This window comes from Chrysemys picta, chromosome 2, assembly GCF_011386835.1.
Source record: "Chrysemys picta bellii isolate R12L10 chromosome 2, ASM1138683v2, whole genome shotgun sequence".
Lineage (NCBI taxonomy): Eukaryota > Metazoa > Chordata > Testudines > Emydidae > Chrysemys > Chrysemys picta.
The window spans coordinates 63,008,568-63,025,588 of record NC_088792.1 but is presented as its reverse complement, the minus strand read 5'-3'; the positions used below and the strand labels follow the sequence as shown (position 1 = coordinate 63,025,588).

The window sequence follows — 17,021 nt, the reverse complement described above, 5'->3', positions numbered from 1 at the left end:
TCGAACTTCAGCTACGTTATTCACGTAGCTGAAGTTGCGTACCTTAGTTCGATTTGGGGGGTTAGTGTAGACCAAGCCTTAGGGATTAGGATGAGGCCCATAATTATACTAATCAGTCTACTGCCAAGTTGCTTGTACTTCTTTTTCACTGAAGCATCTGGGGCTGGCTACTGTCAGAGACAGGATACTGGACTAGATGGACCAGGGGTCTGATCCAGTATCTAGAATCTTTGAGCAATACTCTTCCATCACGACTCCAGAAGCAGCGCACATTTTTCTTCTACCACCTTGCCCTGTCCCTGATGAATGATGAATTGTTATTGGCTGCCTGTTACTCAGCAGTGAAAAAGAACCAAGATGTGTATAAGAGTCTAGGCAACATTGGTCCTATTTACATAGTTGAATGGGGGTTTGGCAAACTTTTTATTTATTTATTTAAACGTGTAAGGGGGAAAATACAAGTCATGACAGAGACTGAACATTTTATATGGTATTTAAAAATAAACAAAGAGCCTTCACCAGTGCATAGGGCTCAGGGACTGCTTGGCTTCTTATTACAAGTTGGGAGAACTGATGCAGTTTATCATGTTGATGCTTTTGATACTGCTGCTTTTAGGAAGCTGCCTTCATACTTTCTGCTGCTGGAATCACAGCACAGTGTAGCACTGTAGCACAAGAGTCATGCTCTGGAATTGCAAGTGTGAGGATTAGGAATATATAGAGCTGGCTCAAAATTTTGGATCAGTTTTCAGGTGGAGGGAGAAACTGATGAATTAGTAACATTAATAATTACCTAGGCTTGGGAAAATAAGATTTTTATCTTTTCTCTCTCTCTCTCTCTCTCTCTCAAGAGCCAGTTGTGAACTAAAGGGGCTGAATCTGCATAGTTTATTCAATATAAGTAGCATTTACTCACTAATGAGTACCCCTACTCAGTGTGAGTAAGAGTTGCAGAATTGGGACCATAATGTTGTCTAAGGACATTTTTAACCTGTGAAGGAGAAAAGTTTTAATTGTGTGCCTGTGAATTCATGCAGCTTGCTCATTTGGGCAATCTCTTCTCTTTTTTGCATTCTCTGTGCAGTTTTGGACTCTTGCACTTTTCCTAAGACCCCCAGTCAGAGGAAGCTGCATATCTATTTTGTATACATTTGAAAAGTCTCAAATTCCAATACTTTATCTAAACTTTCTGATAATCCATCTTAGTGTGGAGTACAAGTCTAAATAAAGCCCTAAATCTTTTGTAATTCCCGCATAACTATTCATAATGGAATTCTTCGGTGTATAAAGGAATTGACTTGAATTCAGAATAGTGCTGAGTTTTCAAAGAAAACTGATAAGATGAGCAGCTCTTCTTCTCAGTAAAACACTAGAACGTAGGCAATCTTCAGAAAAAGTGTACAGATTTTTTTATGTATTGGTGGAAATTATTTTTTAGCATTCAAACTATTTTACTACAATAAAAATAAAGAGATGCATAACAATGAAAAGATAAGCAAGATTTTAAAAATTGTGTATGAATAGAAAGACACAAATAATAAGGAAGCTAAGAAAAAGAAAATAAGAGTGCTATAGAGGAAGCTGAGAAAAGTTGCTGTGTCAAGTCAGATACTGTTTTAAAAAGCAAATGGCCCACCATGCTCACTGTTATAGAGTAAGAAATGATGAGCCATTTAGCATATCCTTGATACATATCTTCTTCACAGCTACTTTCTCCAGTTTATAATTATAATTTAAAATGTTGATTTAAAAAATATTGACAGTCCTTCCAACAACCCATTATGGATATGATAGTAACATTAATAATGTTAATTCATTTCCCTAGCCACAATCACTAGGAGGCATCAGTAGCCACCATACTTTGGCAGGTTTGGATTGATTTAGGGAAGAGATTGTCCCAAGTTGAATAATTATCAAGAGTGAAATCCATAACAGTTCCTGCTATAAATTTACTAACTTCACTATCACATTGTCAAAGTTATATGAGTACTTTGAGCCCAATTGTGTCCTTGTTCCTCTCTGCAGAACTAGTTGAAGCTGTAGAAGCCAAAGAGAGGTGCAAACCTAGGCAGAATGTCTCTGTGACGGGTTGCTCCCTTAAAGATGCCACTTGATGTGTTGAGATACCACTGAGCCCGCCTGTTCTGCCAGCATGGGCCCCCTTTACCCAGTCTTGCTGAGCCAGGCTCTTAAGCCTCCTCTAGCGCGCGCACACACACAGGCAGGGCTACATCCCACTGCAGAAAGACACAGACACTAAGATCAGCTCTGGAAAGACTCAGCTTAAGGGACTTGCCGCCAGCCCTCAGGTGTCCACCTCCCTTGGGGTGCAGACCCAGAGATATATTGTCTTGCGCTGTAGAGAAATCTGTACAACGTAAGCTCATAAATTCGCCCCTTCCCTTAACGTGGAGGAAGATATGCACAACTTCTTCTCTCCCCTCCCCCAGACGCATTAGAAATTACAGAAACTGGGTTTAATAATAAACAAAACAAATTTTATTAACTATAAAAGGCAGATTTTAAGTGGTTAAAGGGGTAGCAAACAGAACAAAGCAAATTACTGAGCAAAATAAAACAAAACACACAAACTAAGCTTGATTCACTAAAGAAATAGGTTACAATATGTAATTTCTCACACTAAATGTTGAATTAGGCAGGATGCAGAGTTTCTGTAGCTCAGAGTTCTAGTTATTTCTTCTTACAGACTGGACCCCTGTCTCAATGTGGACTTACCCCTGCCTTTCCCTTCAGTTTAGTGTCTCTTGACCCTTCAGGTTCTTTCAGCAGTCCTTCTTGGGTAGGCCATGAAGGAGAGTCTGGAATGCCTTCTTTCCCAGCCTTAAATAGAATTTACATAGGCGGAAGCATTTTGTTTCTCAAACTTGACTTCCCCCTCCTATGAGTGGAAAATTACTTGAAGTCCAAGATAGTGTTTAGAACCAGGTGGCAGGACCACCTGACCTAGGTAGTGTCAGGGAGGAGAGAGATTAGTATCTTCACAGTCTTGTTGTTTCTTCCTAATGGGCCATCAGCTCTGTCTGGATTTTTGATTGTTGTATCTGAAGGACTAGTTGTGGGCGACACCCAAAGTAGCACATTTGAAATACAGATACATGGTCAATATTCTTAACTTCAGATACAGAAATAATACAGGTATACAAATTGGATAATCACATTCAGTAAATCACAACCTTTTCAATGATATCTTACATGCGCCACCTTGCTTAACGTATATCTGTTATGTCATATCATATCATAAGCATATTTTCATAAAGAATATGGAGTGTAACGTCAGTCTCAAAGCAAGTGAGAGAGTATGCAGTATGACATTCCTTACGCTTGGTTGTGAAAGGAGCAGCATGCACTCCCCAATGTCTATCATCAGCTGTTTGGGGGAGGGAGAGGAAAGAAAAAGAGCCCTGGCAACATCAATATTGTTGGCCACATCCCTTTGTGACCATGCTGGTCGTATTAGCCAGCTCCAACTCAAGAAAGCTAGGTCTGCATTGTTTGGATGCCTATGCCAGTTGGAGAAAGAGGTTCCTTTCACTCTCTTTCAGTTGCTGTCTAAGTGTGACCTACCTAGGAATAGCCAGTACTTAATTTTTAATTTTACCTGATAGACAATATGGGGTTTAAAAAAAAAAAAGAATTGGACAAAATTTCTCAAATTAAAGCCCCGTATTCCAAAGAGGCATTGTCTGTTTGGTATCAGCACAATAAGAAAAGCAATGAAGTGACTCCTGTGTATTCAAAGCTACCTCGCTGAGGGACTAGAAGCAAAAAAATGCTCCTGTTTTCTTCCTTCCAATAGCTTTGTAATGGTGAGATGGTCGTCTTGCTACTGTTTAAGAACAAGACAGGACTTTATAATTTTGAGTACTGTTTGTAGCTGGAGTTGGCTCAGTGTTAGAAGCTGCTGCTTTTAGAAGAAACATTCCTAAAAGCTGAATTAATTAAACACAAATATGTTTTTTTTATCTGACTTGTATCCCCAATAATTAAAGCTTCCTTTTGTTTATTCCCGTGTGGCACTGACATTATTCTCAACTATCCAATTTAATGCCATTGTGAAGAGCAGAAGCAGAGGAGGTGAGAAGCAGAGCAAGGCAAATTATTCTCTGCAAAAAGTGATTACCAGAATACAAGGGCAAAATGTAATGGATTTTCAAGTTATCTCTTGTTGCATTTAAGACCATCATATTTGGTTAGAAAGGGGATCTTTTGAATAATGTTATCAGTAACAATGAAGTTTTCCTTAACTTGATAAAGTTGTAGCCTTTCTTAATTCTGGTGTGCTGCCTTTTTTACATATTTATAGCTATATTTTATTTCAGCTACTTAGCAGAGTGCTTTGGTTTTGGTCGGGATGAAAGTAACTTACAGGACTTACCGGTACTGCTGGAGTCCTGAGGGGGCGTGGCCTCACCTGGAAGAGGCATGGCCTCAACCGGAAGAGGCGGGGCTTCTCAAGATTTAAAGGCCCTGGGGCACCGGCTGTGGCTGGGAGCCCCAGGGCCTTTAAATCAACCCGGGTCTCCCAGCTGCAAAGGTGGCTGGGAGCCCCCAGGGCTCAGGGACAAATTATAGGGCCCTTTAAATCCCAGCCCAGTCGCTGGAGCTGTAGGCGGGATTTAAAGGGCTCTGGGCTCCCCGTAGCGGCGGGGAGCTCTGACCCTTTAAATTCTGGCCCCAGCCCGGGCACCGAGCTGCTTGGGCAATGGACGCTGGGTCTGGGCCCCAGTAAATATCCCAGCTTGGAGCTGCTCCATGCACTGGCCCTGCTTAGCACCGATTTGGGGCCCTGGCCAGCCTGGGACCCCTCCCTGGAAGGGGTGAGCATGGTGGCACCCCGCAGCGATGCAGCCTCTGGCCAGGGCCAGCAGTTCACGCTGCCTGCAGGGATGTGGGGACTCTGCAGGCTGCCCTTGGTGGGCACAGCTTGGGCAGCTCAGTCCTTGGGCAAGGCAGCCTGACCCCTATGCCAGGCCCAGCCCCGCTCACGCCGGCACAAGCAGGGCCAAGCAGAAGGGCCCAGCCCAAAGCTCCCCTGGTTCCCCCTTAGGAATGGACAAGCTCCTGGACTTTGGACCCTGCTCCAGCGTGGGCCCGGGGCTGCCCCGCTGCTGGGGCTCTGGGTCCTGCCCCAGCACTCCCCAAGCAGCCTCTGGCCCGGCCACCAGCTGCCTCCCTTGTGCAAATCGGACCCCCCCCCCCCCCCCGCTGGAGGGGCTCGGAGCGGCTTCGTGAGGAAATGTGCTGGGGCAAAGAGGGGCTGCTCAGCTCTGATCGGGGGGCTCTGGCTGCCCCTAGAACACCTTACCCCCACCCTGTCCAAGAGCCGGTTCAACCCCAAAGGGACCATTCAGTCACTGAACCCGACCCCCACCTAGTCCAGGGCAGAGCCCCTGGGAGCCCCGTGTCCAACTCACAAGGGCTGCTAGCGCTCGGCCAGCCCCTCGGGGTACAAGCCTCTGGCTGGGGGAGCTGGCCCGGGGCCAGAGCCGCTCTCTGACTGCGTCTGCCCTGAGCTCCCTGCTAGCCACTGCTCCCTGGGGCGCTGGCAGACCGGGACCAAGCAGCCCATTCCCGCCGCGGAAGCCGGTGCGGTCCAGCACGGCGTACTGGCTCTTGCCGGTACACTGTACCAGACCGGACTGGCTTACTTTCACCTCTGGTTTTGGTCTATTAAAAATTACTGTAACATAAACCTTTGGGCAATATTTCCCTGCATATATTCCTCACTTTCTCCTCCTGTATAGCTGTAACTGTCTTGTGGGTTATTTTTCACTCAGTATCTTCAAATTAGTTCAGATTAGTAAATAGAAACTGGTAACCATTTAACAGGGCCATCTTTGCTTTGGCTGAAGTCTTTTCTCATGTTTATTAAACCAATACCTGTGCTCCACTGGTGCTTTGGGCTGCTTTAGTAGCGTGGGGAGACATCAGAGTTCAAGAACAGCAATGCGTCTCAAGTCTTGGAGATAGTAATAAATATAATCTCTATCACTAATTGTGTGATCTGGAAGTTTTCAGGCTACAAAACTATTCATTCATTTATGTTTAATGCCTTAGTAATTGATACCACATCTATTAAAGGGATTGGGGAAGAGATAAAAAATGAGTTGTTGAAAAAAGAACTGCAGTATACAGACCCCATGTATGGGTCATATCCTACCCTCTTATCCTTCAAACTTGTGGGAGTGAAAAACATGTGTCCCCATTCCTCGAGTTAAAACTTGGGGAGTTGTCTCCTCAAGTGGGAAGAGTGTGGGGCGCCAAAGGGGGAAGAGGACACAGCTGGTGACAGCAGGGGATTCCGTGGATTCTCTAAGAAGTCCACGGGGGATGATCTGCAGCCTATACTTGTGTAGGGTCATCCACTCCACGTATGACTCTGGGCTCCTCTTCTCCACTAAGGGAGCCATGTTGCCATTGGCTCTAACCCTATGCCTACAGACTACAAGCTTGCAACTCCTCTTGTAGAGGAGTTATTGCTAGTTCCACTAACAGTAACCTGGCACAAATTTCCACTAGAAAATTCCTGTTCCATAAAGAGAAGCATCCCACATCCAACTGCTGCTTCTTGGCTCTCCTCAGTTCCTGTGGAGTTCCAATCCTGTGTCTCCTATGTGGAGAGACTGTGGTGGTGCAAGGAGCCAAGGGAAGCATTTTGCTCCTCTCTGAATCACATAACCAAGGCATCATATGGGACTCAGCCTCAAACAGAAGTTGGTTTAAACAGATTGATGATTAGTACCAAAACACATAATGCTTTATTTTATATTCTTCTTATGCCTCAAACACCATATTGAGAGCTTTAGTTATCATGCACATTTACTGTGGTGTGCTTATTGCTTATGGCAGCTCCCAAGGAGCAGCAAGAGCAGTACCCCACTGAACTTAGGCCAAGTCTATAGTAAAAACTTGGGTCGATCCTGCTATGTTGCCCAGGGGTGTGAAATATCCATAACTCTGAGTGATGTAGGTAAGCTGATCTAACCCCCAGTGTAGACAATGCTAGGTCCACTCACCCAGCTACCACATTTCACGGAGGTGGATTAACTATAGTGAGGGGAGAACCCCTTCTGTTGCTGTAGTGTCTACACTGCTGCCGCATTTCTAATAAAGACCTAGCCTTATGCTTTTTCTGTTGTGCATCTTAATATACACACACACAGCTTGCATTGAAAGTAGTCTTTCTTTGTACAGAAGTCTGTGATGCCATTTCTTTTGAAGTCTCTTCGTGAATTTTTTATTTAAACATTTCCTTTTAGCCGTCAATCTAATTTTTCTTTGTTCCTCCCAGTTTTCCTTTATTTGGTTAGGCAATTATTACGAAGTATGTGACAAGTTTGCAGCTACTGAAATATTTAATTCTGAAGACAATTTCAGGCCTTTTAAAGCTCCATTAAGATGCACAACAGAGAAAGCATAAGGCTATGTCTTTACTAGAAATGCTGCAGCAGTGTAGACACTCACTATATATATGTATATAAAAAGCATCCTTTGAAAGTAGTCCCTCTTTGTCCATAAGTCTGTCATGCCATTTCAAGTATACATCTCTACCCCGATATAACGCTGTCCTCAGGAGCCAAAAAATCTTACCGCGTTATAGGTGAAACTGCGTTATATCGAACTTGCTTTGATCCGCTGGAGCGCGCAGCCCAACCCCCCTGGAGCGCTGCTTTACCATGTTATATCCGAATTCGTGTTATATTGGGTCACGTTATATCGGGGTAGAGGTGTATATAGCATGTATTTTATTTTCACTGTTTGCTGCAAATCTTAAAAAACATTTTTTTGTGAGAACCAGGGGAAGGTAGCAGCTCCTATATGATCAGGATACAAAATGTTGGAAGTATTACAAATTTATGCAGAAACTGGTACATAGAAGAGTGAAAGTTAAAAGCTGTGGTGTGTATTTCAAAGCCAAGTATCACTGTCTTTTAGAGGTGTATGGAATATAGTGTAAAAGAAACAGTGCTTTGATTGGCACTGCCTTTTTTATAATCAACTGTGATTCAACTAGAAAACTCTGAAAAGATTTCTGTTCATATTTGATCAAACTGAATTACACACTTAGAACCCTTACTCCTTCAAAACTGTACTCATGTAAATTGTCCTTAGCAGAGCTGAACAAATACTTTGCAATAAATAATTTATGTGACAGACTTAGCCTCTTTTTCTGCTTGCAGGTTATCTGCCAGCAGATCATTGTTTGCTCGAATGTACTTGTTGTTTAAAAGTATTCAGAGAGGTGTTTTACAAATATGGTTTTCTCTATGGACTAATTGTGAACAGATCACTCTGAATATTTTATATTTGCTATCTGAGCTGTCTTGGGCCTTGTCTAGACTAAGCCCAGGTCTACACTAGTTGGGGGGGGGGTCGACCTAAGATACGCAACTTCAGCTACGCGAATAGCATAACTGAAGTCTGCGTATCTTAGGTTGACTTACCTGGCCGTGAGGATGGCAGCGAGTTGACCGCTGCCTCTCCCCTGTCGACTCCGCCTCTGCCTCTCACGATCTGGAGTTCTGGAGTCGACGGGGAGCGCGATCGAGGATCGATTTTATCGCGTTTACACTAGATGCCATAAATTGACCCCCGGTAGATGGATCACTACCCACCGATCCGGTGGGTAGTGATGACCTGCCCTGAGAAAATGCATCATGTTAGAAACTATGTTAACTAACATGATCTTAAATATTAATTTGTCATTAGTGTGGACAAGGGCAGTCATGTGTTAAAAAAAATTTAGCTGGTTGTGGTTAACCCTAGATGGGACTCTAGGACTAACCCTGACCAGCTACCATGTTTTTTATACATTACTTGCTGTTTACACAGGATGCTCATATTTTCCTAGTGTAGTCGTGGCTTTGTCTAGTTTTGATTATTCAGGTTAGGCATTTGACATAGCTCAGACTTCTGTTTCCATGAATACTCATGCATGCAGTAACATTTGCTTTTCACCACCATTCATGCCAATAAACTCAATCAAACAAATATTCACAGAAAGTGAACCACAAGGGCTGTGAGCCTGGTCAAAGCAAATTATTTCAAAATCCAAAAGGTTTTCAAATAAGATTTTTTGCAGTGTTCACCCAGATGTGGTCCTTACTCAAATGTTAGGGTTCCAAAGGTAAAAGTAATTTAACTTCAAGTTCCACTAAAGCCTGTTGTTACACACATTACACTGCTGTGCATTTATTTCTTGGGTCCCTGGGTATAGTGTTTGTGCACTGTGTAAAACCCTTGCAGAACTATTTAAATTACAGCACATCTGAAGAGAAAATATGTAGTTATAGTTAATGGTGATATATTGGGGAATTTAAGTGATGCAAAGAGTTTTAAATATTATCATTACTGTTCGGTACTTAGATTAAATTACTATTATAGGATGTTGTCTATCAAAAGCACTTTTCCTTTGCTTACTTGTTTTAAAGTAATTTAACAGATGAGTGAATCTATTACTGGATCACATGTAGCATATAGACTCTTTCTTAAAAATATTCCTTTAGGGGGTTTAATTTCTAAACAAGTTGAGACACAATTTAGAGAGGCTTAGCCTATAGATGCATTACAATAATCCTATTTTATGAACTTTTCTTGTTGTCGGTGCTTGTGGACTGCGCGCGCACACACACACACACACACACACACACTATACACCTCTACCCCGATATAACGCTGTCCTCGGGAGCCAAAAAATCTTACCACATTATAGGTGAAACCGCATTATAGCAAACTTGCTTTGATCTGCCGGAGTGTGCAGCCCCGCCCCCCTCTCCCCCCCGGAGCAGTGCTTTACCGCGTTATATCCGAATTCGTGTTATATCAGGTCGCGTTATATCTGGGTAGAGGTGTGTGTGTGTATATATGTGTATATATAATATATATATATATATATATTTGTTTGGCTTAGTGGTATATCATCTTTTGGGGGCAGAATTAAAGGATAGGAACTACCCACATAAATCTCTTCTGCACGTGGAGAGAAAAGTAGATGCTGTATACTAGGGGCAGACCCTTAACTGGTATGAATTCCCCTGGTTCTGTTGAGGTCAATGGAAAAGGGACAGTTTACACCAGCTGAGGATCTTGTGTATCATAATATTGTATTGGATCTCCAAGCAGCCATTCAAGGATGTTATGGAATTGAGGTGGCAAGCATGTCTGTCCCATGTATGTTTATTTTCTTGTGTGTAGATTAGATGGGAATCATAAGCTTTAAAATGTATGGCGAGATTATAAATAGTTTTAAGCTATTCTAGGAAGGGTCAAGGCTAGCAAACTCAAATCTTCCCTGCAATAACTCTTCAATTTAAAAAATATTTCTACCCAAAAATATACAATGTATTTCTTGCATAAAGTTAAAATATAGAGCTGATGATCCTGGAGAACCTAACAGGCAATGAAATGTCCAGAACAATATCTCAAATCAATGGTTTTAGTGCTAATTAGTACAATAAAGTTTACAGCATTTTCTTATAATTACATTAGCCCAGTAAAAGCTTATAGATACAAAGTTCATTTTTTTAAAAATGTCAGTTAGGTAGTATTTAATTCTATTTTGTCTCAAAGCTTCATGGTTGTCAACATGTTATTTACATATTGTAGGAATTGATAAGTTGCCTGTAGGTATAACTGTTCATAAAGTCATTGTGGAAATAACCTGTTGCAAATGGATTTTTTTATTTTTCATAAAGCTCATTGCACAATTGTACCATTTAGTAAAGAACTAGGATATGGGATTAGATGTAGTTCTTGATGCCACAAACACCAGTTTCCAAAGAACTGTTTTTGAAAACCACCTTTCAGATTAATAGTTGCATTATATCGCCGAAAAGAGATGGATCAGATTGAATGATGTCCTTTTTATCTAGAGTACAAGCTCTGTATAATGCCTTTTTGTTTGGGATATGTGCTTGCTACACAAAAATAATATTTTCTACTAAGTTTAACAAATGATAGAAATAAATATTCTAAAGAATTGCATGGTTTTAATATGCATGCAAGTGGTTTTAAATGTGTATCTTTTTATCAGGAGTCTTTTTAGACCAGCTTCTGAATTGAATGGTAAATGCATTGATCCAGTTAGACTTTTTGAAGAAAACAGGAATATTTTGTACACCATGACTACAGGATTGGTAGTCATTATCTATCGATTGATCTATCTATTCATCAGAGATTAAGTAGCAACTGTTGCCATTGATGTCTCTGTCATGAGTCTTTTTCAAATTCTATTCTTCATTCAATAAAGAAGTAAATACAAATGATAAATTAAGAAAGTAAAACTGGGTATCTGTATTAAGAATGTCTCACATTTAAAGTATGCTATAATAGTTTTAATGTCAGAGGATGTATTCCCAGGACAGCACTGGGAACTTCTTGAATTTGATCTTAATTTAGTGTTTGATTATGAAAGAAGGGATAATTTTATGTTAAATATTGTGCTCTGTTACATCAGATTAATACTATACTTAGACAGGTGCTGCTAGTTACTGTGAAATATGAGGGTGATCAATACAGAGGGGTACTACAGCACTGTTAGAGAGGCTTTAATATATTGGCCATATCTGTCTGTCTGTGTTCTGAGCCATGTCATGTAAAATGATCTGGATAAACTGGAGAAATGGTCTGAAGCAAATAGGATGAAATTCTATAAGGACGAATGCAAAGTACTCCACTTAGGAAGGAACAATCAGTTGCACACATACAAACTGGGAAATGACTGCCTAGAAAGAAATATTGCAGAAAGGGATCTGGGGGGGGGGGGTTTCATAGTGGATCACAAGCTAAATATGAGTCAACAGCATAACACTTGCAAAAAAAAAAAAAAAGGAAACCTAATTCTGGGATGTATTAGCAGGAGTGTTGTAAGCAAGATACAAGAAGTAATTCTTCTGATTTCCTCTGTATTGATTAGGCCTCAACTGGAGTATCTGGGTACCACATTTCAGGAAAGATGTGGACAAATTGGACAAAGTCCAGAGAAGAGAAACAAAAATAAATAAAGGTCTAGAAAACATGACCTATGAGGGAAGATTGGAAAAAATTGGGTTTGGTTAGTGTGGAAAGAGAAGACTGAGAGGAGACGTGATAAGTTTTCAAGTACATAAAAAATTGTTACAAGGAGGAGGGAGAAAAATTGTCCTTTTTAACCTCTTAGGATAGGACAAGAAACAATTGGCTTAAATTGCACCAAGGGAGATTTAGGTTGGACATTAGGAAAAACTTCCTAACTGTCAAGGTGATTAAGCACTGGAATAAATTGCCTAGGGAGGTTGTGGAATCTCTGTCATTGGAGATTTTTAAGAGCAGGCTTAAACACTTGTCAAGGATGGTCTAGATAATAACTTAATCCTGCCATGAATGCAAGGGACTGGACTAGAAGATTTCTTGAGGTACTTTCAAGTCCTACGATTCTGATACTGTGTACTCAAAAATCACGAAGGACTTGGAAATAGTGGAATTACTGATACATTAAGCTTAAATGGGCATCATTTCCACCCCACCCCAGCCACTCAAAAGCTTACGTCCGGTGTATCGCCCTCAGGCTTAGGAGCTTTTCTCAGGAATGACTGTAGAATAGCCATTCTGCTTGGTCTAATCCCACCTCTAAAGAGCAGGGAAATAGCTGTACCAGATAATGTTGATTCTCTCATCATTATCTTACATGGAAATCCCCTTCATGATGTTTGGTTTTTAATGTGGTGTAAGTGAATAGACGTACTTGATTCCCCATGACAGCATGTCTCAGGAGGGTAGTCCTTATTTACTCTCCTCCACCTTACATCCTGGCAGCTGTGTGGACATGCCTCAGAACCCTTAGGAGCATTCTGCCCTCCTTCTGTACTTCTGAGGACACACCACTCCAAGAAGGTATCCTACTAGTTGGGATAATGATTCAGAACCTCTGAGTTTAAAAACCCAGGAGACCCAAATATCCTGTCAATTGCACGCATGCACGTTGATTTCAGTGGGAACTGGCCATGCACAAGTGATGGGAGAATCAGGCCCAGGGAGTTTCTTGGCTCTGCCTTGTCTTTTTTTCTGTGTAGGGATCATTTGGCCTTCAGTCCTGATATCAGGAAATCTCCCATTTAAGTCAATATGCATGAAGGAGCTGCCAAAATACTGCATGCTGTACATATGACAGGAGTGTTCTATTCAACTTGTATCCACTTTCATATCCTCATGTGGTAAAATAATTGATGCTAGACTGATTTATTTTTAGAAGTGAAGCAGTACATTTGCTAAAACTTTAGAAATTCTTAATATCTAAAATCTTATAAAAGAAAGACGTTCATTTTCACATTAAGCTATGAAGGGCAATAGGCTCTCTTGTCCATTTTTAGACTAGTAATGATTGCTTTATTAGTTTGTACAGCAAATATGTTCCTATAGGATGTATTACATTTGTGGATAACTTATGGGAATAGGAGATGAACTAGTTTAATTTTGTTGGATGCCCTAAAGTTTTAGAAAAATCCTGAGATTCATATGATAAGTGAGGGGGAGGGAGGAGGAACAGAATTTCATGTTGTTTTACTGAGTTGTGAATTAGTACAGTTTACTACCCAAAGACTTGATGCAAAACAACTGAAGTGGATAGAATTATTATCTAAACAAATGACTTAGCTTGCTTTGGTAAAATACCACCAAAGCCAAAAGGAGGAACGTAAGAGACAGAGAAAGCTTTTGTTACATTATTAAATAAAGTTTAAGAAAAAATTCCAAAAGGTTAACACTGCGAACAGAAGCTTAAAATTACACTCAGAACTGGTGTGCTACCAGTTGCTTTTCGGATCCCAGTCAATATATATACAAATTCACCTCTTCTACTCTTTCAGATTTCCCAAAACAGTTTAGTCAAGCCTGTGGTAAGGTTGCTTTGCTGAGATTTAGGGTGCCAATTGGGATGGTTACTTTTTTGTGTGACGTAAACACCTGTTTACTAACTACGGGATAGAGACTAGCTAGCATATTTCACATATGCTCCTGCTTTAGAAGGATGAGTCATTCACTATATACCTACAGTACCAGCAGTCTAGAAAAGAAAAGATTTTTAATGGGCTTTTGTAGCCTCTGTCTGTCCATCTTCTTGCCATAAACTTAAATAAACTCTTTTGGAAATGACCTAACTTACTAAATTGATGAAATGCCATTTTAAAGCTCACAATGTGAGAAAAGATGCATAATGGAAGCGTTATGATTTTTATTTAAAATCTACAATGTATAGCATTATCCAAAGGGCCTGATTCAGTCTTTTCTGATTTACAAGTAATATAAACATTTAGGGTGCCACTGTGACAGAAAGATCTCATGTTCTCAGAGACAGCATATTGTGAACTGTTTCAAATTTACACTAACTAAATAAATAATACCTTTATTGGGCTTGAATCCTCTGAATATTTTAACAAGTCATATTCCAGACATGCACACTAGCAGCAATAGGTAGCTGCCTCCTCACCTATGTAACTTACTGTACTTTGGGATTCTTTTGTTTTTTCTCTGCAGAGACCCTCCTTGATGACTTCCTTCTCACATACACGGTCTTCATGACGACGGATGACTTATGCCAGGCATTGCTGAGGCAATATCCTTCATTAACTGAAAAAGTTATGTATTTGTAGTCCTCATCATCTTTCCTACAGGAGTCACAACCACTCCCAGGGCTCCAGAGAGTGCAATGTGGGTATATTTGTACACCTTGCCAAGGGAACACTGCAGCCTGCTTCCCTTCATGCACTGAAACAGCTCCACTGATTGATTTGCCAGGAGAGAGCTCTGAGCCTCATCTCCTACCTATCTTCCTTTGGAAGTTTTATACACCCTTTGGTGTGACTATATAAAAGACCCTAGCTCGTGTGGAGGAAGCTCCTTTTACTCACCATTATGCCCTCACTCCTGATATGTATTTGCTCAAGGGCAAGTGTCAATCTGGTCCTAATTTGCTATACAGTATTGTGTTAAGTACGTTTGCCTCAATATTAATCCATGTATAAGAAAGGTTAAAAATGAAACTGGGATAGGGACTTTTTAAGTTGTGGTTGTGGAATATGCTATACATTCAAAGAGTTGCTTAGTAGATAATATATCTAGTTTTTATTGATCCACAAGCAGTGACCACATTTCATTTTCTTCCTTAAAAATTAGTAGCAAGCCACCACTAAGAACAGAAGGAAGGAAACCCCACCTTAAAAATGTATGTCTCAGACACTTAGACGGGATGAAAAATGAAATACTGTAACTAAGCCATATAATCAAACACACAGAAAGTTTAGACAAAGTTCTAAAACAGTGTTATCTTCAGAACTCCTTGGGGATATCTGCGTGAGATGGATCTTAACAGTTCATTGACTGTCATTTTCTTGGAACCGAGGAAATGATGCAATAAATGACATTTCATATTTCCCATTATATCTCATAATGAAATGTGCCACAAGAGGATAACATTTTTTAAAGTTTTATCTTATTAAGACTAGCCATCTGGATGTTTGGAAGGATAAATTATGCTTTTCACACACACGTTAAATTATAAACTATACAGAACATATGCGTGTATAGGGGTTGCACATAAGAATGCTGGGAAAAGTGGACTACTGCCTAATATATAATACTCAGACACACAAAGAGAGGCCTGAGCCGTGGAGTTTATATTGGGATATGGATACAAAACTGAAATCTCCCAAAGTTCAGGTATGTTTAGGTTGGCATTCTGTTCATTATCCAGAGAGAAACTCAAACTAGAAATTTCAAATCTAGATTAGGATTTGAACATCCCTAATATTCAAGAAGTTTCAGACCAGGTGCTTTGTTTCATCTCTGTTACACCCTCCCCCCCCCCCCCCCGCCAACACACACATTATAGTTGCATGGCTAAGCACCCAAAAATCAGAAATTCCAGTACTATGGTTGAACGTGCAATATTATTTCTGTCCCGTATACCGTGATACAGTCTTTAATTGTATGATCACATACATACACTTGTTACTTCTGGGGGAATTTTGTGCCACTGCTCGTGCACAGAATTCATGTCTCCCACAGATTTCTTTGATTTCCCGCAGAAATAAGACATTCTGATAGGGAAGCAGCAAGAACAGTCATGCACCATTCCCTAGTAGAGCAGGTACATCATTTCAGGCACCTGGAGCAGCCGGCGGAGAGGTAAATCACCACGGGGTTGGGGACACCCCAGCCAGTAGCTCCTACCCTGAGCCAGGATCAGCTGCTAGTCACGGCTGGGCTGGAGGCAGGAGAGGACAGGACTTCCTCTTCCCCTGCAAGGAGTGTCTGGAGCTGTGTCAAACCCACCCCCAGAAGCTTCCCCCAGCTGCAGGAAGCTTAGCATCCTCCCCTGTTTCCTGCCCCCATCACTCCTCAGCTGTGGGGGCAGAGGTCACTGTACAGATAGTTGCTCCCCCCATGCATCCAGACCTCTCATATCCAGACACCCCTGCCAAGCCTCACCGGATACATCCAGAACACCCCTAGCCCTCCATACCCGAACCCCACCCCACTGAACCTCTACCCCTGTATCTGGAGCCCCTCTGCACCTAGACCCCCTGCCTTCAGACCCCCACCCCTGCACCCAGACCATACCACTGCCCCCCAACTAGCTTCTCCCAGACCCCCACATCACCTAGCCCCACTCCCCCACCCCGAGCCCTTCCACACTTGGATCCTGCCTGATTGAGCCTGTCCCACACCTGGTGTGCCTGGCACAGAGGGGCCCCAGGGTGTTTCTGGGGCAGGCCCAGGCCTTGTGCCATGTCAGGGTCACGTGCAGCCTCACCACTGAGTTCGTGTCCTGGGAGTCGGGGGTGGAGAGGCTACAGGGTGATCTCCCACCTTTGTACAGCCAGTGGCCTGTGCTTCCCACTGCCATGCTGGAGCCTCTGCATTTATTTATTGACAAATAAAACTTGCAGAATTTTTAAATATTGTGTGCAAAAATTTTAATTTTGTGACCACATAACCAAAGATTGTATTGTAATACAAAAGTTTAT

At 41.6% G+C, this 17,021-nt stretch overlaps 1 protein-coding gene across 3 annotated transcripts in view; it reads left to right on the top strand.

Moving 5' to 3' along the window:
• The window catches only part of RAPGEF5 (Rap guanine nucleotide exchange factor 5), a 236,881-nt gene that overhangs the window by 164,515 nt on the left and 55,345 nt on the right, over positions 1-17,021 (top strand). For all 3 annotated transcript variants that reach the window (XM_024106678.3, XM_024106672.3, XM_065583335.1), the window contains one exon: positions 14,530-14,608. In XM_024106678.3, the coding sequence (XP_023962446.2) occupies positions 14,530-14,608 (79 nt within the window). The remainder of the gene's footprint in view (positions 1-14,529; positions 14,609-17,021) is intronic.